The sequence below is a fragment of the Lampetra planeri genome, chromosome 18 (assembly GCF_965212315.1).
Source record: "Lampetra planeri chromosome 18, kcLamPlan1.2.h2, whole genome shotgun sequence".
Lineage (NCBI taxonomy): Eukaryota > Metazoa > Chordata > Hyperoartia > Petromyzontiformes > Petromyzontidae > Lampetra > Lampetra planeri.
In genome coordinates, this window is record NC_136124.1 from 11953275 (window position 1) to 11977181 (window position 23907).

At 47.1% G+C, this 23907-nt stretch overlaps 1 protein-coding gene across 1 annotated transcript in view; it reads right to left on the minus strand.

The window, feature by feature from the left end:
• LOC144723669 (BCL11 transcription factor A-like) overlaps positions 1-23148 on the minus strand; it is a 64792-nt gene extending 41644 nt beyond the window's left edge. Inside the window, exon 1 of the mRNA XM_078602567.1 lies at positions 22536-23148. Coding sequence (XP_078458693.1) covers positions 22536-22644 — 109 coding nt within the window. The 5' untranslated portion in view covers positions 22645-23148. The remainder of the gene's footprint in view (positions 1-22535) is intronic.
• Between the last annotated feature and the right edge of the window lie 759 nt (positions 23149-23907).

Consider the following 23907-nt stretch of genomic DNA (forward strand, 5'->3'; position numbering starts at 1 on the left):
TGATAAATATTAATCACAACATCATTACGAATCACAAGATCAATCAGCAGATAAATAATGCTGACATTTGTAACATATCGTCAGGAAAGTCCATTGCACTGCAATGTGTTTAAAATAATCTAAATCAACCTTTTTGAAACAGTTTGCCAAAAAAATATCAGATTACATTTGTTTTTTTTACCCAATTTAATTCCCAACGGTGCCATTAGCATCACGTCTGGAGAAGGATCACGTGTCAACTTGGAACGCTGGTAGAAAGCAGTGCGACGTTACCCCATGTCTATAAAACAGCTCCTGGAAAAAAGACATTACAGAACTACTTCTGAGGCCCCTCAAGTCTTCTCTTATCCACAGTGGGCAGTGGCACCTTCTCACATGGCCGCACACTATAGGAATGCAGAGCTGGGATAAAGCGAAAGGGAAACCAAATGTAACATGACGTTTGCTGTGCATTTATTAAATATCGGGCTGAGACCACAAATTAAAATCGTGGGCGGCTAAAAACCTGGACTCAAACCCAGGTTTTCAACTGTAATCGACTCAGCGCAACCGCACGGTACTAACCTCCTGAGCCACCTGGCTACCTACACCAGATTATGAGTGGGATGTGCTGCAGAAGCTAGGTCAAGCCATTTCCATTAAAATATATGATCCTGAAAAATAATCCAGGGTTTGGACAGAATAATGTCCACTGAGGTCAGGTGAATGAGTGTTTAGGCTCTGCGTAAAAACGAGATCGCATTATACGGGTGACCAATGAGAAGATTATCTCTGTATCGGAATTATAAAACAGTCAATGTCTACGTGTGTCCCTGCTCAAGCAGGCAGACGAGTGTTGCTCATCTCTGTTAGTGCTTTTGAGCCAGTGATGGAAATTCCATATTTCTATGGCGGGGAAGTCAGATTCTCCGTAGGACGTCCGCAAGTCACGTACCACAAAGTCTTGCTCATTTGACCAACCCACGAGGAAGGTTGATGATGAACCCAGTTGATCCCTGACTTAGATTTAAACTCGTATCCTCCCATGCGTGAGCCGCACGCTCCAACCCAGTGTTTTTCACTAATATTTCAGAGGTGGGGGCACTTCCACCGATAAGACGTCCGTGTGAGGGCCGGCACACATTTTAAACCAACGGGTTTGACAGCACATTTGTGTATTGTCGGGGGCCGCACGTCGGGGGCCGCACGTCAGGGGCCACACTAAAGGCCACCAAGGGCTGCCAGTAGCCTGCGGGCCGTGCAATGAAGAACACTGGCCTAACGACACCGCCTCCGGGCCAGACATCTCCAACAACAAAGGCTTTGCATTCAAGCCCCAAGTCGACATTTCACTCTGTGGGTGGTCCCCGTTGTTGTGTACGGCTTAAAGTGCGGTTGCGTCTGGACGCAACACAAATCCGAGGAGCGTCGTGTTGAAGTAATGCAGGCAAATATAATCGCTGAGCTTCACCACGGGAAATGTGGCATTTCTACTCGCGTCGAGTGCCACTGACGTTCATTCTGCAAAGAGAGGCACTGAAGATATTGGCCTGAACTTGAACGTACCCGTGTTTATCGCACATTTACAATTATAAATAAACACGGTGCGTGAAGATCGCGTCGGTGGTCGTCAACTTCGCTTCAGATCAGAGCAGTCACCACCTCAAGGTGTGGCCGCAGCTGATGGCGCAGGTCACCAAGTCAGTTGTGCCAGAATCTGCCTACTAAAGGGCATTTGTGGCATTTCCTTTCTGGTAGTTTTATGCTCATGAGCAGGAAACCAGTGTGTCCGAGTAAAGAACTCTCAACCCCGCTATGCAGATATAAATAAAGTACGTTATGCAGGGTGGAGCGGTGGCATGGTGGTCAGTATGCTGCGCTTTGAACCAGGCGAGCTGAGTTCCATTCCCGGCCACGGCAACATCAGCGGCAAGCCAATTCAGAACCGGTCTTTGCCCTCTCGCCCTCCGTCTTCACAAACCCACATCAAACAGCGTGGTGAAGTATGGTTAAATAAGCTCGATGACCGGCGTGACGAATGACGGGAGGTACTGCCTCCAGCTTCACTCACACACCCACACATAATGGATCCATCTCTGTGTGATCCACCAACCCCTTCTTGGTTACTGCATTACAGTTGTGCCGCACTACAAGACGGCCGGGTTCCAATGCGTGAAAACTTTTTTGACGTTGGCGAAACCAATTTTTGACGTTTGGCCATAAAACTCCCCCAATGTGCAAAAGTGACGGTTAGTCAAGAGGTGCGAGACGGGACTCACACCGGGATTCTCAGTCGTTGGTGTCACAACCCGGACAACTGTCGTTCACCGCCATTTGCTTCCACCTGGAGGCACCGACACTTCTACGTACACTTTATGACCACGCAGGTTTTCGCGGTTGTGCCGCTGTACGGCTCTCCGCCGTTTGATTGTACGTATGCCATGCTGAACTACTTTCGCGCCGTACAAAGCCAACCGTGCTAATCGGAGGTGCGGGAGGAAGAAAACAAACTAAGAACACGAAAAGCAGTTTTAAAGAAATACTTTTCAATCTAATTGTGGGTTGTACCCAGCGATGTTTGGCACGATGTCCGACGTTTCATGTCCCACGTGCAGGGAGCTTCTTCGGGAACCAAATGGAGCAGCCCCACATCGTCGTCGAGGGAGAATAGCGAGCCGCCAACAAATGTTTCTTCGTCAAGCCGAAGAAGAGTTGATAGAGACGGCTATTCAGCTTTAAATAAACAGGCGTGCAAGGCAAGGGCGTTCAGGGGTTGGCACACAATGGCCGTGGAACCAGTCGGGGCAGTGCGAGACGCTGGTGCAAGTTCAAGTGATCACAAGGTGCCAGGGCAAGTTGCCTTTGCCTCGTTTAAAAATAAAACCAGCAAGGGCGAGCCGGGGGAATCGGGCAGGGCTCAATGCCCAGGTTAGGGCACCGGGTTGGCTATAAATGAATGTGGGTTCGGGTATAAATGAACATTCGCTACCCCAATAGAATGAATATCTGCACCTGCCAGCAAAACGTGTATTTACCCACACCTAAAGATAGTTTTGTATAACCATCTCATTCTACAAAAGGCGGGAACATTTAAACCAAAAACTAGTTGAAAATGCTTGGAATTGTCGTTGGGTCTCTACAATCGCTTCACGAGAGGAGCGTTTGCCTTCATGCCTTAAAATACAAATAATGAATGTGTGCATTTTTGCAATTTTTATTAATTGATCGCAGATACGGTCGTTAAACTAAGAAGCAAGTATAAAAAGTATTTTCGGAGTAAGTCGAAGAAGACGGGTTAATGGTTAAAGAAATAAGGAAGTAGAACCGGGGGTCAACGATATTGCCGCTGCTGTTTTGGGGGGGCCACCACTGGACAGGAACAGCCGGGATGGCAAGATGTTGACTACCTCGCCTGGTATACAGGAGGTTGGGGGTTCAATCCCGACCCTGACGCCTGCTGCTGTATATTTGGAGTTTGCGTGTCTCTCCCCATATTACAAACATCCATTTAAAGTATTTGGCTGCTCTACATTGCCACGTGATAAGCCACTTCATTCGGTTACCATTTGTGGCCAGGTGGCTTTGGAAAAATAGCTATACAGCTTAGTGGGCCTTATCTGATTAAATAAATAAAAATTGGTATTTTTTTGGGAAACGGAAGGAACGAAGGGAAATTGGGGACGCCTTTTTCCAGCTGTGGGAGGTTACAGCCTGATAACAACAGCAGCAGCAACGCTGTGCCTCGGGGTTCGGGTTATGATTCGGGGTACAACTATACTGAAACCAAACTGGGATTTGGAAAGTTGTGTTGATCTGAATGTTTTCTTTGAAAATGCATGGATAGACTAGACTCTAGAGTCTTGTGTTCAAAGAAATATGACTTAGTGATGAAAAAATAAGGGGGTACAAATATTAAAAATGGGGAAAGAGACATTGATAATATTAGGGACAACCAACATTAATTCCTGGGCGAACTAATATTATGAGGGAAAATTACATATTGTCTTGACATCGGCACTGCTTAGGCTCCTGGCTTCAAATCTGGGTTTCAGCTGCCTGTGATTAAAACTGAGCTCTCAAGTTCAGAGAGCTGAGGATCTCAGCCCGGTCGCCAATGAATGCACAAAATCCACACGAGCCCAGCTGGAAAGGGTGATGCGTATAAACACCGTATATCAGATGGCCGACACAAGGCAAGCCACGGCAGATTTGGTTTGCAACTTTGACATAGTCCAGGTCTGGTGACTAAAATATTCTGTTTGAACGCCGGTTCCTTGAACTCTGTCTGTATGGTATATATTTATATATAACAAGGTATTTCAGTCACCCAGTGTGAAGAAGAGGCCAGATCAAGAGACTTCAGAAGTAGTTGGAAACATCATATTCTCATTAAATCATGCTGACACATGGTGGTGATGTTATACTGCTCAATCCTAGAGTCCCAAAAGGAAATGGCTCCTTGTGTCACATCGTTGAGACGTAAACAGCAAAAACAAAAATAATGACGCTTTCCATGGCAGTTGGTGATGTCGCCGCGGGTCATTCAAGGACAGGGTCAGCTGCCACAGCCTCACGGTGTCCCATCTCGCTACCTGATGGAGCTCAGAGCGATTTCAATGAGACGACGTTGTGCATCGATGTTAAATTCGCCGGTGAGAAAAAGGTGCTTCGTCGGTCAGAATTTGATCGCCACATCGGCCACGTGTCAGTTAAAGCTTTGTAGGCGTGACTGCTTAGGCTCCTCGTGGTGGGACGTGAAACTACCATGTGGTCTAACCCCAAAAATAAATCCGGATTTAAAAAAATACCTAGACACTGTGGAAGATGCCGCAAATTCGTTACTCAGAGGGGGAAAAAACGAACTTCTGAACAAAGCAAAAATCAGCCAAACATTCAACGCACTCTTGGATCAGAGCACACCTACACAACCGACTTCATACAACGTCGTTTAACTCTCGTTTGTGCCAACCTCTGGCTCGGCTCATGGTCGCGGTGCTGAGATAGTGGTGGAAATTCTGCATTACTGTGGTGGAAGCAGCTTCTCCATAGCTATGAGTGTGGAAAAAAATATGACCACAAAGTGAATTGTCAAGATTGAATTGTACAGGTTTGAGTATTTGAGGATTTCTGGAAAAAACGAGACAGCATTATTGTTATTATTACTACGATGCTGCTGCGGCCTAACTGTTAGGTGAGTTTAACACGTAGGCTTTCCTGACCAAAATTATCCATAAGAGGTTTTTGGGTTAGATCGCGTAAATATAAACGTGTCGTTCAACCCGTCACCACCCGACACATTTAATTAGTAACGTTTGTCACGTAAACAAAACATCCCAATGTGTTGTTAATTTACTCTCCAACACACCGGTGTGCTGAACTAGTAACAAATCACGTGACAAACCTTACCAAGTGGCTGTGTCGGGTGGTGGCGGGTTAAACAACACATTTATATTCACGCAATCGAACCACAAACACATCTATTATGGCGAGGTGAGGGTGTGCTTATTTAGTAAAATAACAACTCCATCCTACCGTGGGGTAATGGTTCGCAGCACACTGGACTTGCAACCCAGAGTCCACCGGTTCGATCTCCCAGCAGAGCGGTCAAAACAGTTCAGGGGTCGTCAACCTGCGGCTCGCTCTTCGAGGACTGCTGCGTGACCGTTATTTATTAAGGACGCCACCGTCACATATTCACCACGTGCACTGCGGCTCTTGAAATATCGAGATGTTTTTTGACCGGATTCAAAACAAAAAGAGTCTCCGCTTCTTAGTTTCCGAGCCCTACCCGAGCCCAACCTGCTACTGCTACTCCCTGCACCCCTCCCCACCCCCAGCTACCACCGGGCCTACCTCATCCCCTACCACTATCACTAACCCAATCCCTACCACTACCCCTATCACTACCCCTATCCTTAACCCAACCCCTACCACTACCCCTACCACTACCCCTATCACTACCCCTATCACTACCCCAACCCATCCCACTACCCCTATCACTACCCCTATCCTTAACCCAACCCCTACCACTACCCCTATCACTACCCCAACCCCTATCACTACCCCTATCACTACCGCTATCCTTACCCCAACCCTTATCACTACCCCAACCCCTCCTTAACCTCTCCCGACTTTCCTCCTGTCACCATAACCACACCACCACTTTTCATAACCCCACTCTTTATCTCAACGACTATCATCTTTTCGATTTAAAGCTTTCGTGACTGCAGGGATTCATATTCTTGGTTCTTCGTGACTTTACTGAAAGGACTATCATCTTATGTACAATTTTATAATTGTCTTGGAATAAGGCGCTACATAAATCTATATAGGCTACGCTTTTTGAATCCCCCTCAACTTCCCAACTTCCCCTGCCACCTCTGTCCACCCAGCAATATACATGGGTTCACCACAGTGAAGTCAATAGGCAGTTCGTGTCGGCATGGAAGAGTAGGCCAAATACCCTCGAAAGAGGTTTTATATAGCTCCCCATAGTGGAGAGTTCTTCTAACGGCAGTGGCTGTGAGCAACCAATTTCAGGGATGCACCTTTACCTTTTTACTTATTATTATCACACGTTTATGCAGTTAGACATGCACTGTGGTAAGGGCACTCGACATACGGTCAAAAAGTCACGAATTTAATCCCTGTTGGGGCTTGACTCAGCCCATCATCGTCATCATCATCATCATCATCCCTCTGCAGTTGCTAAAATGTTTCAACGTTGCCAAGTGATCGTTGTAGAGAGCAACCAGCCCATGCCACTGGAACGTGGAATTTCCACAACTAGCTTGACAACTACTAAAATGGGCACTGCCCCATTGCTCGCTTGAGCAGCTGTTAGGACTCCTGACCTAAATGTGTCGCCTTGTAAGTGCCTTGCACCACGATGGCAAGTCAGTCAGAAATGGAGAATGTATGCTAATCCGGTGATTTACTCGCCGTATAGTCACGATTCTAACGGGTGAAAAGGGCATCGCTGTCATCTCCTTAGTCGGTTAACTCCACGCGTACTCAGTCTCGTAATTATTCCTCAGAGGTCGAAGGTCGACCAAGCAATGTCATCGTGCCATGGCTTCTAGTCGTTCTGGCTCCAAAGAGAACACCTTCTGTGAAGATTCACTCAAGAGCACAAGCTTCAGAATCTTTATACTGGAGGAATCTGATGAGCTATAAATCTCTTTCTCACAGAGTCCAGGATGCCTAAAGACACACAGCAGCCTCAAGACACACAGAAACAAAAGACACTCAAAGACTCACAAACACTCACACAAAAAGAATAGAAGCCCTCATATAGCCTTAGCAGACTGATTGGGCAAGTGTTGTTAGCGAGCACCTATGAAGGTCGGCACAGCAAACGAGGGGGTGGGTGGCCAACACCACGCCCAGCGGAGATGTTTACACACCACACCAGATACTCTTTTCAGGCTGAGTCGACCAACAGAAGGCCCCGGACCGGCTGAGATAATCGTCACCAGTGTTGGCCGTGTGCGTGAATCGAACTTGGGTCACTCGGTTCGTAAAGCAGTTCACCAACCTCTTTACTACCGCTCCCCAAAACACACAAACTCACACAACAATGACAGCCACCGCTCACCACTAAGTGGTGGTGAGATCACCATAGTGCTCATGCCAGGTTATGTGCACTTTGTAGCTACGTGAAGTGTTGGAGGCTTGCTGACAGGTCACGGGACAGACCCAGGTGCCACAAACTCACATACACAGAGACAAAGATCCCCCGTATAGCCTTTGACAGACTGTTGAGGCAAGTGCTGCTAACGAGCATCTATGAAGGCCGGTAAGGCACACGAAGGGGTTGGATGGCTAGCGCTATGCCTGACCGCCTTTGTCTCCCTCGTAGCGATGTTTTCACACCACACCAGGTACTCATTTGAGGCTGAATCAACCTAGGTGAGGCCCAAGACCAGTTAAGATATTTGTCACTGGTGTTGGCCGTGAGCGGGAATCGAACCCGGATCGCCGGGTTCATAACGCACATTCATATACACACACAGACATGCACACCGCAGATAAACATAAAGTTGCGTCTGTCACCGTCTCTGCTCTGTATCTCTATTCTCTCGTTCCCCAATGCTGCCCTCTTCGTGTGTCTGTCTCTCCACACTCGTGTTTACGTCTCTAGAAAAATACATCAGTATTTTCACCTCCGTGTCCGCATGTCCGTGCATCTCCCCCTCTCTCTCCACCACCACGCATACACACTTGGCTAAAAAGATCTCTGGAATTATCGCTGCTTGTCTCAAAGGGAAAACTGTCTGCTATCTGAAGGCGATGACCCTAATATTAGTAACAGTGATGCTGCCCTTTAGCCAGGAAAGCATCGATCAGTCTCAAGGCTCAATTGAGATCCATTGAGTCTCAAGACTCGTTTTTTAACAGGGTCCTTGCCCTGGATGTTTGCCAATTTCATTAATGAGTGTTTGTGTGTGGGGAGGGGGCAACTGGAGAACCCAGAGAAAACCCATACATATGAGGATAAAATCACCAAAACTCTGCACAGATTAATTTAAGAATCCATTGCTGTAATGCCCTGGTCACCTCGTGGCCCAAACCCCTACAATAGCTGGCCTTCCCAAGCAGTAAGGATGTAATAATTCGACCTCCCCCCAATAATTCAATGAATTGTCACAAATTCAGAATGGTGATTTGATTCAAGAATGTTTTTTTTACATTTTGGTGAATTTACTAGCCTCTAGTACCAGCAGGTGCCACATGTACCCATTACATTTGAGTTTGTTGTCCTTCCCGCACCTCCGATTAGCACGGTTGGCTACGTACGGTACAAAAGAAGTTCAACACACATACAAGAAATACACAACAAAAGCCATCAATTCCTACACGCGCCGCTCGACGCATGCATCATCGCGAGCTTCCAACTCGATGTTAACAGATTAATCGATACAGCCTGCCTCCCATCCAAGAACATACCAAGGCTAAACCCTGCTTAGCCGTGGAGATCCGATGAGATAGGGCGCACTCCGGGAGTTCTAGTCATGGAAAGCTGCCAGCCCTGATCCACAGGGACCTGTTGTGGACTCGGGTTCCAGCAAAGAGTCGCTTGGCCATTGTGGGTCCCTGCACTTTCGGCCGGCCTGCGCTGTTGTCACCTGCCTCACAATCAAATGACGCGTGGGTTCAATCCCCAGTCGGGGGTAAAAACAATTCCGCTTCTTCCCTCAAGCTGCTCGACTCTAAAAATCCATCGTCTCTTCTCCCAAGGTCTTACGTATGTACGTGTGTTGAACTTCTTTCGCAACGTGCTTATGACCTTTCTCAATTCGTGAAACATTAACGCTTATCTGTTATACCTTCAATTGCGCTGTTATGTCACTGGCTGCTTGGAGTGTTGAGCTTTTCGGGCCTATACCCAGCAACCGTCATTTAAATAAATAAATATACATCATCCCTATTGGAGTTCCATAAAATGAGCACCACTCTGTGGGAAGTCAACAGCAGTGGTCCTCTGTATATCCTGTACTTCACCTGGCCACGGGTATATGGAATTTCCACCTTCGTATCAAAGCATGGTGATACTAGACAACATGTGATAAAGACTGTAAACAAGACAGTTCTTATAATGCATACACGGTAGGCAGCGATTCACCCACTGCGTTAAGAACCTGCCTACTTACGTTCGATTCCTGGCCATGGCTATCATCAGTGGCGAGCCATATCCTGAACCGGTCAGAATCAGAATCCATATTTATACTGGAGGAATCCGATGAGCTATAAAGCTATTTTTCACAGATGTCTAGTCCCGTCCCATCCCCCCTTCCCCCAACTCACCGCCTGTCCCCTACCAACCTGCATTGACGGAAGAACTAGGAATGATCAGTTTAAGTCGGGGTTACGTTCCTGGAAAACATGACTTAAACTCATAGGACGTTAACTGATCAGCTGTTTCCCAATATAATTAACTATAAAATACAGGAGAATACGTTCTGGGGCTCCAATAGCCCATATGTGACGTCTTAATAAATCACAAATTATCAAGTTTAATGAGGAAGAATAATACTAAATAATATAGGAAAGTACAAGATATATTTACATGCAAATAAAAAATTATATATTACATAAAACAATAACATAAGATACATAATAGATACTTATAGTTTCATAGGTACATAAATATTGACATAGAGACCCATAGACTCACACAGAGACCCATAGACTCACGCAGAGACCCATAGACTCACACAGAGACCCATCGTTTCTTGTCCTTCCCTCGCACCTCCGATTAGCACGGTTGGCTACGTACGATGCGAAAGAAGTTCAGCGTGCACACAGCTCGAGTGAGTCGAGGTGGTGGAGGGGCGAGTGTTGGAGGCACACGTGGTGGGTGAATGACAACAAATTGTGTAGCGTAGCGCCACTATGCTGCCCAAAGTGTCCCTCTGCCACTCCAGAGCAAGTGCAGCACAAAAACACAACTTAGCTGTGAGTGATCAAGCAACGTACAAGCAATACACAATTTTGTCAACGACATACACCGATCCGACGACTTCAACTGATAATAATGTACCCTATTTGCCAACCACCTGAAAACAATAAGACGTACACTGGTTCCACCATTGCTCGGTATGGTCAAACAACCCTCATTACTAACACGGTGGTGGGGAGGGGGAGCCTTCATCCAACATTGGATACATTTTTATCATTACACAAAAACAAATCTATTTGCATGTATAGCAAACAATTTACACATGCATTGGTGTCCACACACACAGTACTTGCACACAAAGATCTCCTGTGTAGCCTTAACAGACTGTTGGGGCAAGTGCTGTGAGCGAGGAGCACCTATGAAGGCTGGAACGGTACACGAGGGGGGGGTTGGTGGCCAGCACCAGACCAGGCAGTATTTAGTAGTACACACACACACATCACACCAGGTGCTCATTTGAAGCTGAGTCGACCTAGGGGAGGCCCAGGACCGGTTCAGATAAACATCACTGGTGATGGCCATGAGCGGGAATCGAACTCGCGTCGCCGGGTTCGTATCGCAGCGCGCTAACCCCTGCGCCGCCACTCATCCCACACACGACGTGAAACACACGAGTGCATATCACCCAACTGAACCTGACGACTGGACTCTGCTTTCAGTGAGTTGTGGAAATGCCACGCTGCTATAACCGTGCTTAGTCTGGATTAGTTAGTTGCGTAAACACAACCGCCACTGTACTTTCGAATTCCCAAGCAAATTACTTAAATTCCACATTACTATGACAGTGCCAAGTCTCACTTTAAACGCTGCAAACAAAGACGGTGGCAGTCAGTGACTTGCTAAGCATGTAAACATGTGCGGTCGATCCGCCACTGAAAGAGGAATTGTGGCAAGGGGGGGTGGGGTCATTGACCATACTTCACCACGACGGTCAGTGCGGGTTTGTGAAGGCGGGGGGGGAGCACAGGCGTGGGAGCGCATAAGTGCAGTACAACAACGAATTATGTTGCACTTTCCTCTGCAGCACGTTTTTTTTTATCTTTCATTTCTCAAAACCAAATACTGTACAGTTTGACTCCCTTAAGCAGTTGGGTGTAAATTCCACATTTATTTCGCCTTATCCTTATCCAAACACAGCAAACCAACTTTGTACAGCGGTACATGTTGCCCACGACACGATTTATACATCCAGACATAGATGCCCTTCACTTAACCCTCTGTGTGTGCTATTTGGAATACGACTGCTATGACATTTCCTCAATGTAACAATGTTTTCTACACATTTGGTGGCGCGGGGGTTACTTTTGACCCCCCCCAACAACCGCCCCCCCCCCCCAAAAAAAACCGAATTGGTTTCGCTTTTGAATAATTCGCGCAGCGAGAGCAAGAATGCCCCAGCGAGAGATGTAAGACCCTGGGGGTCGTCACGAAACATCGACCAAATAGACCCCCCCCCCCCCTTCAGACAAGCACTGTACCAAGGCAAATATTTAGAAAAAACCCACGATCGTAAAAGGGCGTCTCTCCCCCACACCGCCGCCCGCCCTGCAACCCGGAATGTCCGTCCGTCCCCGCGTCTGACCTTGGGCCAACCGCAAAAGCCAAAACCGCTGCAGGCGGCGTCTCAGTCATGACCGTCTCGGCATCCTCCACCACAAACCCTGGTGACCCCACACACACACACAGACATTTCCCCCGGCTCCCACCCTCCCCGATCTGCCACTCACCCAACCACCTCCAAAGCCCCGTTGCCACACGTCTCTTTTCACCATTCAAAGTCAAGCCAAAGTGATTTCCTGCTCAAATGATCATTGAAACTGAAACAATTTAAAAACATTTACCAGGTGAGGCCCGCTCAGCTATATCGGTATTGTTCAGAAGCGACCAGGCCACGATTGATAGCCAAACGAGGGGGCCTTATCACGTGGAAAATTTCGAGCAGCCAATTACTCTGAAGTTATTGTCGAGAAAAATCCATGTGACCGCAGGGAACACATGCAAACTCCAAATATACGGGCGGGATCAAACTCACGACCTGTTAGCCAGCAAGTGCTCACCTCCTCGTTGGAAGCCCTCGGCCACTGAAGGAAATTCCACATTCATATGGCAGGGGTGAGTCTATCCATTGGGAAACCACCGTTGACTTCCGCACACAGTGGTACTCTGTTTATCGACCCCGCAAGAATGATGGGCTGAGTCAATGCCCCGCCTATGATTTAAACTCCGATTGCAAGCCGCTCGATCTACCCACTGAGTCACCAGGCCGCCAATCCCACCCCAATCGCCCCCCACGTCTCCTCTACCTGCTGCTTGTACTGGAATATCGTATTCTCTGGATTATACAACCTTGCCGAAAGAAGACACACGCCAAAAGTTGCGTCCAATCTTATCAAATTTATACAAATCTGGTCAACACATACGCAACCAAATACTGTGGCAGGGAGTGACTTCCGAAGCAGACGGGGTAAAAAAATGCATCTTATAATGTGGAGAATACGGTCAATTTAACGGAATGACCAATGTGGTGAAGTATGGTCAAATAACCCCCAGGATTAGGGTTGCCACCTCAAGACAAATAAACTGGGACTTGTCGTGGGAAGACGAATATCTTAGAATAGTGGAAGAGGGGAGAAGTGCATGTAAATGAGTTGTATTGAGTGGTGTATCATCATCATCATCACCATTAGTATACAACTTACAAAAACTAGAACGTTTCACGTCCCAGAATGACAGAAACCCAGGGCAACTTGGCTCAACAAGGGGACGGTTCTGAGAACACCAGGAAAGGTAGCAACCGCTGTGTACATTGAACATGTGCGTGCAATGTACATAGCCTTTTACCAATCCACTGCTGGATGAGGACCTCAATGTGGCGTGTGGGTTGTGATTGGGTTATTTGGCCACAATGTAGCACCACCTCGCAGCAGCCTATTACAAGCTGGCATGCATGGGGGTCACCCATCCCTGATCTATATAGTTTCAACTCTGCTTCGCTTATGAGATTATCAAATCAATTGGAATGTGCCCAGTCTCGTTATAATAATGCCTTTTATATGCCCAGAAAAGCTGTAGCGTCTCAACAAATATTTTTCAGAAGGGCCCTGCATTTTGGCATGTTTATCCAATCCCACGAGTGTCTAGCTTCACGTGGGAGGAAATCGCAGAACCAGGAGAAAACCCAACATGCACGTGAGGGGATAACAGCCAAAGCTCCATGCGGATAAATCAAAGGGTCCATTGCTATACGGACAAATCTTAGCCACCTCGCAGCCCAAGCCTAAAAACGCACGTCATTCCCAAGCAGTCTCCCATCCAAGTACTAATCAGGTCCAAAGCCTGCTTGACTTTCGAAAGACCTGCCGGAGACACGTCAAGGGAGACGTGGTAACAAGCGAGCACGGAGACTTTTCCTCGCTACTTGTTGTAGGTGGCTGGTGGGTTGGTGACCAAGGGGATGAGGGGTGCTAAGGACATAGCACTGAACGTTTCACATTCCTATTTTGATGTTTGTTTTTGCATATTCGTCTTTTTTCCACATTAGTTACGTTCGTTTTTTCCGAGGAACATTTCTCCGTTTCAATATTTGCAGATATTTATGTTTGAATGGTTGTAATGTTTGATTATTCTCCACTGAGATATGTTTCGTAATCGCAGGTCTCATTTTGCCAGACTGCTGTTGCAATAATGGTAGGTGACCCTGGTTTATATATATGAAGTTTATTAAATGCAATGAAGTGTTTGTTAATTACAAAACAATTTGGACTACGAAGTGTGTCAAAATATAGTCAAACCTTACATCGCTGTACAAATATGGAAACGTTAATCATTGATAAGTGATTTTTTTTGGGTCAGATCGCGTGAGTAACGTGTGTGTCGTTACACCCTCCTCCACCCGGTACAGCCAATTAACAAAGGTGCCGTGTGAACAACAAACACGTGCAAATGTATTCATGCTTCAGCTCGTCGGTATGTTGGAAAGCAATCCACAACATTTAACAACTGGGTACGACGTTTATCTTTGGGGCTTTGGAGAGAGAAATGTTTTATTCAAACAGAGAGTCAACTAGAAAACGAACGTCTTTGATATTATTAGACACTAGCTACATAGACTGCATACTGTATGTGTAGAGGTGTTACGGAGGGCAAACAAACACACTGGGCGTGGTTATGCCCGTACGCCAAGAGGTGCTTACATCCACGTCCGCACCGTTTAGCCTGGGGGGCTAACACGGCGCTGGGATCCCCCACGGCCCCACCCCTCGGTGGGGGAGTTGCTATATAAGGCGGTGAGCCGGAGGGCTCGGGGTTCAGTGTTCAGCCTTAACCAGCGAAGCAAGAAGACCGGCTAGATGGGCCCTGGGACTCCCCTGGATCGCTGTCCTTCTCAGGACCGACCAGGGCAAGCCAGTGGCGTGGCCCCAAGAGCCCAGAGCCGATGCTCTTGTAAGAGCCGGTCTGGGGACTCAAGATGCCGTAATCCCAGCTTAACCAGAGCTGGGTTAGCTAGCCTCCCCTAGCCCTGTAGTGGAGGACCTAGGAGTAGGCTAGCCGTGACATAGATTGTGTGATCTCCCTGTTAGACGGGTGAAGGGGCCGATACCCCTTCGAGTGTTGTACATCTCGGCCTGTTATGTACATTGTGGTTAATAAATAAGTGTGCCTCCAACTACGTCGTCCAAGTCTCCTGGAACCTACTACATATGTATGCTGAAATTCTTTTGCGCCGTACATAGCCAACCGTGTTGATCGGAGGTGGGGGGGGGGGGAAGGACAACGATCTAAACCTGATATTGAGGCTTGCTAATGAGAACAGAAATACGTTAATTGATGTTCAGGCACGTGCTCGTGACCTCATCAGAGTGACATGAAACAACTACAGTGGCAACCACAGTGATATCACTGGATTGTCCCTGAAAGTAACTTGAAAGTATTTTTGTCTGCTTCATGACACTTCAAACTCATGTCAGACATCTCCAAAACATGCAGCCTCGGTGTGCATCTACAAAAGCTGAATTATTCCATTCCACTTCCATGGATCCTTCAGTTCCTAAAGCTCCCAGCAAGCCAAACAACACGCGGCACAACGCGAAAACGCATCGGAGACCCAAGGATCGAGCCCCTTGTTTTATGGGTTGTGTCTTCCTCGAATTGGTTCTTTTCGGAGGAAACGGGAGGGGTACAAAACTAGGGTACAAAACTAGGGGGCAAGGAGGAACGGTAATGACAGTTTGGTACAGGTGAAAATAAACACATTCATGGAGAAAGTTAAAACTAAATAAACATTTTCTTGGTTCTTTCGGTAAAGTCACGTAGAAGGGAAGTAATAAAATAATAAAAATAAAACATAATAAAATGAAATAATTCTCACGACGTTTCGGCTACAACGCAAGCAGCCGTCTTCAGGTGAAGAATGAGACACTACCAAGCTAGGAGCTTATATATAAACTGGGTTGGAGGTGGAAGAGCGCCTTAACAAAAATGAATGTGCATATGAAGAGGAATTTAGCATATTCATGGAAAATGCGTAGGAGGTGGGCGGGGGGGGGTTTCAAAGGCATATTATGCCCATGCATTATGCAGGATCAACAGCACCAAGGGGGGGTGCAGGGAGTAGCATTAACAAAGGAAAGGAATGTTATTGATATGTAGCTGCAGTTACTAAACAACCACGTAGAAAACTAAAGTATAAACTACATAAAAAAACTAAAGTATAAACTGCATAGCACCATCAGTATACTTACTATACTCTACAATAAGCTGAGTTACTAACAGCAAGTAATACATTACAATTCTACGTCGTAAAAATTATATAATATGCTTCCATCTAAACTTTATTCTCTTACATCACACGAGCATATACCGTACTATATACTGCCATAGATAAATCCAACATTAAATTATATACTGTATTACTATAAACCACCCTATACCTTATACATTTCAACATAACACTATGTATTATTCTACCCACCCTAATGTGTATCGAAATTGTTTATTACGTCCTTCCAATGATTGCTAAGCCAGAATCCATCTTCTCGGTTAAAATTGTCTCTGTGTTTGTATATGTGGATCGCCTCATGAACGAATCTCTCATGATAGCCAGATGGCTTGCAGAGAACCTCTGTCTTGGAGAAGTCAATGTCATGTGAGCCCACTGAGTTGTAACAGTGATCTGCCACGGCTGAGGTGTTTGTCCTACCGTGTTTCAGGTCAGCTTTATGTTTTTATTATTTTATTACTTCCCTTCTACGTGACTTTACCGAAAGAACCAAGAAGATGAATCCCTGCAGTCATGAAAGCTTTAAATCATAAATAAACATTGTTTATACTCTTTGGTTCTTTCGGTAAAGTCACGTAGGTGTAAAATAAAATAAATCACGTTTCGGGCACAACACAAGCGTCCATCATCAGGTGGGAAAGCATGGTCTGCTGCTGAGGCAGACTGTACCTTTTAAAACAGTCTGCCTCAGCAGCAGATCACGCTTTCCCACCTACTGACGGACGCTTGTGTTGCGCCCGAAACGTCGTGATTTATTTTATTTTATATCCACGTGACTTTACCGAAAAAAACAAAGATTATGGATTCCTGCAGTCACGAAAGCTTCAAATCAAAACATTGTTTATTTTACCAGGTAAGATCCAATGAGCGATATATATTTTTTCAGAAGCGACCTGGCCACAAATGATAGCTCAATAAAGTGGCTTAGCACGTGGAAATGTACAGCAGCCAAACACGCTTAACACATGTTGTTTCTAAATATGTAGGAAAAAACCGGAGGACCCGGAGAAAATCTACACGGACACGGGGAATACATGCAAACTCCAAATATACAGCAGGCGTCAGGGTCGGGATCGAAACCACGACCTCCTGTATACCAGGCGAGGGAGTTAACATCCCGCCACCAGAGAGTCTGCCACAGGCAGATGAGGAGGTTTCTGAGCCAGGACTTGCAATGGGGCAGGGAGTCGGCAATACAGAGGGCCCGGGGGAGGGTATTTCAGACAATACGGGCAGCAGAAGAGGACCAGTGACCTTCCATTGAGCGGACGTTGACTGTGGGAGTGAACAGAAGGCTTTGGTTTCTAGAGCAGAGGGCATGGGGAGGGAAGCAGAGTGAGATCAGAGGGGAGAGGTGGGAGAGTGCATGGAGGGGGGTTGAATGAAATGAGAGTGGAGAAGTGCAGGGGGAGTCCGTGGAGGAGCTTTTATCAACCCCGAAATGATGATGAGCTAAGTGAACCCCCGATGGCAAATCGAATTTAAACCCCGAATTTGACCTCTATAAACCGGAGTCTCCGAGCTTAAATGAGCATTGAGCGGTGGTCCGCTCTGAGTGGGACCCGAGACCTTTTAGGAATACAAATGTATGGGAGTGCGTGCAGCTAACCAACTTCTGAGATTACAAGCACTGTTCATCCCTTCGCGTTCTAATTTGAAGTGAATCAACATTGTAACATTTCATCTTAATTTACCACTCAAACGAGCATCTCCAATGGCAGGCTTGAACTAGTGGCAATGCAATTCCATATTCCTATGGCAGGGGCAAGTCTTGGTACAGGATAACTAAAGTTGACATCCCAAAGTGTACACATTTCATCAACAATCTTGATTTTAAGTTTTCGTGACTACAGGGATCCATACTCTTTCGTTTTTTCGGTAAAGTGACGTAGGTATAAAATACAATAAATGAAATCACGTTTCGGACGCAACACAAGCGTCCGTCATCAGGTGGGACAACCACAGCAAGAAACAATTTCTGAAGTGGGCAATAGGGCTGCTGTGACAAGAGGCCATATAGGCAAGAGAAGGGGGGGAGGAGCCAGGGAGTAGAGGTGGTAGACGGACACTTGTGTTGTGCCCGAAACGTCGTGATTTAATGTATTGTATACCTACGTGACTTTACCGAAAGAACCAAAGAGTACATTTCATCAACCTCGTTTCACCTTTAAACACAGCGAGTGGTAGAAGTACCACGTTACTATGCTGGTGCCGAGTCCATTCTTACATAACCACAACTAATTACAATACCAGCGACTTCCACACTGAGCAGATTAAATTCCACTCTTATGGCAGAACCACGTTTATACGCAGCCAGGAAACTGAGCCAGTGGATAAAATTCCACGTTGCCATGGAAGAAGGGCCGTCTTTGGACAGGGCGAGGTTATTCCACACCCCTAATGATGATGGCGACAGTTAAGTTGGTGACAATAGTGAAGGTTGTGATGACGGTAATAGTGAAATTGGGGGTGATATCAGTGATGATGACGGTAAACGGAAGCATGGTGGTGATGGTGAAATTGGTGGTGGAGATGATGATGCGGCTGATATAACTTTCCTAGTTAATCCAACTTGCAATCCCTTCGCTTTGTGATACACGACTATTTTAATTTGACCAGGCAAAACCCACTGAGCTTTCAGCTGTTTTTCAGAGAAGATCTGCCCACACGTGATAGCTTACATAATTAAGTAGCTGACAACACCACGCATGGGAATGTATAGTGGCAGCCAAACATTCGAAACGCATGCCGTTTCGAAATGTGTTTGAATGGCAAAACCAGAGGAACCAGGAGAGCAATCCACGCGACCACCACCACCACCACCGTGCAGAAAGCGAACGAACTCGAAATAAATATCAACAGACATCGAACCCAAGACATCCTGCGTACCAGGTAGGGGTGGGGGGTATAACGTCTCGATATCATATCACAATACATGAACACAAAGACAATTACCCCTACCCACCCACCCCTGTTTATAGCCTTTTAGCAGACTGCTGAGGTTCAAGTGCTGTTAGGGGAAGGTGGTCAACACCACGGCCGCCGGGCGTTGCCTCCCCAATGATGATGTCAACACACACACACATCACTCACACACACACGTGTGTGCAATATGCATGCAGCCCACACACATCACTCACACACGTGTGTGCAATATTCATGCAGCACACACATCACACACACATCACTCACACACGTGTGCAACATTCATGCAACACACACACATCACACACACATCACTCACACACGTGTGCAACATTCATGCAACACACACACATCACTCACACACACTCACACACGTGTGTGCAATATTCATGCAGCACACACACACGTAACTCTACTTTGCGCATATACTACGGAGTATACACGCGTGGATGTGTGGGCCCCTTTCCTACCTGTCAACCCCTTGTCAGACCAATTCAGACCATATTGGTCACCCACCACTCCCCGTGCCCCTTATACATCTCATCGTTCATCCTACAAAAAGTCCCATCACAAGCGAGAAACACAAAGGCAATTTTGTTTTGACAATTAAATAAACCACTACCACGTATATGTGTGGGTTTTTTTTTACACAATTAAGACGGCTGTACGCCGTATGGACATGACAACTTTAATGTCCATGGACAATAACACGCATTAAACCGTATGTGTTGGCACGGCGTGCCACTTTTGCCAATCCACTGCTGGATGACCCCCACAGCAAGCGTTTGGGAGGCTTGTAGGGCTCACATTTGATCATACTTCACCTTTAATGCCACAATGCCATGACAGTACCGAACATACGAGCAGCATAGGCTACACAACGCACACACAGCACTCGTGTAAGAGTATACACACGAGGACACACCACACATCAAGAGAGTTTACATCACGTACTGCATCACAGTCCCATAAACTGTGTACAGTGTATGCTGTACAGTAACTGCGGTGCTTAATTAAGCAATGTGCGTACAGGACGTGTGTTGTGATTGCTACAGTGCTGCATACACTACACTAGTATTGCTGTAATGTTACTTTAGTACACTGTACGGTATTTAAAAAGTTACACAAAGTACACGCGCACTGTACCATGTTTAGATGAAGTGCAGTGCGTAGCCTAAATATAAAACTACCGACTTAGTACGATACACGGCACACACTTAAAACACAGCACTGTACACACATGGAGATACGATACACAGTAAAAGACTGTAGTACAATCATACACCAACACGTGTACACACACGTGTACTCACACACACACCAACACGTGCACTCACACACACACACGTGCACTTACACACACACGTGTACACACACACGTGTACACTCACACACACACGTGTACTCACACACTCACACGTGTACACACACACGTGTACTCACACACACGTGTACACACACACACGTGTACACACACGCACGTGTACTCACACCAACACGTGTACTCACACACACACACGTGTACACACACACACACGTACTCACACACACACACGTGTACACACACCAACACGTGTACACACACACGTACTCACACACACACACGTACTCACACACACACACGTGTACACACACACGTGTACTCACACACACACACGTGTACTCACACACACACACGTGTACTCACACACACGTGTACTCACACCAACACGTGTACTCACACACGTACTCACACACACACGTGTACTCACACACACACGACTATAACCACACACCACTGATGGAGCAGTGACCATCACAGGGGGTCCCACTGACCACACTCGTAACACAACAACGGGGCGTGCGTGCGGTGGTGGTGGTGGCGTCCTTCATCCAGCAGTGGATTGACAAACGTGTACACGAATCTTTACACTAAACACTGTTAACTCGGCGTGTACACCTGGTTCTTAGCCTGGCGACACGCACGCGGTGTGTAGTGATAGAGAGACCCACGTCGCACTGCAGGATACACGTGCGGAGTACGGTACAGTCAAAATAGAGACAAAGATCACCCGCATAGCCTTGGCAAGATTGGTGGGGCAAGTGCACAGTACTGTAGTAGTACACACACTCACTACAGTGTGTATAGACTGTAGTACACACACACACTACAGTGTGTATAGACTGTCAGTATGTATAGACTGTAGTACACACACACACTACAGTGTGTATAGACTGTCAGTATGTATAGACTGTTAGTATGTGTATAGACTGTAGTACACACACACACTACAGTGTGAGTAGACGTGTAGTACACACACACACTACAGTATATATAGACTGTCAGTGTGTGTAGACTGTCAGTGTGTGTATACACGTGTAGTACACTCACTACAGTATATATAGACTGTAGTAGTACGCACACTACAGTATGTGTGTAGACTGTAGTACACACACTACAGTATATATAGACTACAGTATATGTATAGACTGTCAGTGTGTGTACACGTGTAGTACACTCACACTACAGTATATATAGACTGTAGTACACACACTACAGTATATATAGACTGTAGTACACACACACTACAGTATGTGTAGTACACGTGTAGTACTCACACACACACACTACAGTATATATATAGACTGTAGTACACATTCACTACAATATATATAGACTACAGTATATATATAGACTACAGTGTGTGTATAGACTACAGTATATGTATAGACTGTCAGTGTGAGTGTACATGTGTAGTACTCACACACTACAGTACTGACACGTGTAGTAGTATTTCACTCACGTGTATACACACACTAGTGTATATATAGACTACAGTATGTGTATAGACTGAGTACACGTGTAGTACACACACACTAGTGTATATAGACTACAGTATGTATGTGTGTAGTACTACACGTGTAGTAGTACACACACACACTACAATATGTGTGTGTGTAGTAGTGACACGTGTAGTACACACACACACTACAGTATGTGAGTGTGTAGTACACGTGTAGTAGTACACACACACATACACAACATGTGTATGTGTGTGTGTAGTAGTGACACGTGTAGTACACACTACAGTATGTATGTGTGTGTAGTAGTAGTGACACGTGTAGTACACACTACAGTATGTGTATGTGTAGTAGTGACACGTGTAGTACACACTACAGTATGTGTGTGTGTAGTAGTGACACGTGTAGTACACACTACAGTATGTGTATGTGAGTGTGTGTAGTAGTGACACGTGTAGTACACACTACAGTATGTATGTGTGTGTAGTAGTGACACGTGTAGTACACACTACAGTATGTGTATGTGAGTGTGTGTAGTAGTGACACGTGTAGTACACACTACAGTATGTGTGTGTGTAGTAGTGACACGTGTAGTAGTATTCCACTCACGTGTGTCCCCCCCCGACAGTCGCTGTCGCGGCCTCCGCTGCTTCCTCCGGGACAGGCGGAGTCCGCCGGGGCCGCCGGGCAGCGGCCAGACCACGGAGCGGACCTTCATGCGGGACGAACCCTGCCCCGCTCCCCCCACTACGACTCGTTCCTCCTCTTCTCTTCTCGCAACTCGAACTCCGCAATGTGCCCCCAATCTCACACTGTGTGTGTGTCTCTGTTCGCTCTCCACTCCACTCTCCCAGCTCTCTCTCTCACACACACCGAGTTGCCCTTCTCCCTCCCCTCTCTTTACATCATCACCACCCTCTCTCTCTCTGTGTCTCTGTGTGTATCTCTCTGTGTCTCTCTGTGTCTCTGTATGTGTCTATGTGTATATCTCTGTGTCTCTCTACTCTCTCTACTCAGAGGTCACCTGTATTAACTCCCTTTACAATTCTTTCTCTCGCTTCTCCCTCCCCTCGCTGTCTCCTCCTCGAAAGCTGCCCCCGCCAGCTTCTCCCTTTCACGTCTCACCACCAACACCACCAACACACCAACACCACCACTCCGCTCGCCTCTCCGCTCGCCATGCACCTCCCCTCCCCGACTGCCGGCCTGCTCACAGCTGATCGCCTCTGGGGGGCGGGGCGGGGGTGGAGGGTGGGGGGGCGGGGCGGGGGGTGGGGGCCACGGAGCGCGTGGGGGTCTGCGGTCGTGGGGGAGGGTGGTGGGCAGCGAGGGGGGGCAGAGAGGTGAGTGGTGTGGGTGAGTCGGTGGGTGTCGTGGTGGTGGTGTGCTCGCTAATAGCACTTGCCCCAACAGCCTGTTGAGGCCCTACGGGGGCCCTTTGTCTTTGTAATAGCGAGTTGAGAGTGCGTCTGACTTGTACGTGCAGAGAGGGGTCAGTGGAGAGTGTTGGTGGTGGTGGAGGTGTGTGGTGGTGGTGTGTGTGGTGGTGGTGATGGTGGTGGTGGTTGTGGTGGTGTGTGGTGGTGGTGGAGGTGTGTGTGGTGGTGGAGGAAGGACGGAGGGTTCGTGGGCGGATGAGTGGTTGGCAGAGTTAGTGAGTGGATGGGAGGGGGTGACGAGTGGGAGTGTGGGTGGATGGGTGAGAGTGTGGGTAGATGGGTGAGAGTGTGGGTAGATGGGTGAGAGTGTGGGTAGATGGGTGAGAGTGTGGGTAGATGGGTGAGAGTGTGGGTAGATGGATGGATGGGAGAGTGAGTGGATGGGTGAGGGTGTGTGTGGATGAGAGGGAGTGTGGGTGGATGAGAGGGAGTGTGGGTAAATGGATGGGAGGGTGAGTGTATGGATGGGAGGGTGAGTGGATGGGAGGTTGTGTGAGTGGATGAGAGGGAGTGTGGATGGATGGGTGAGAGTGTGGGTGGAT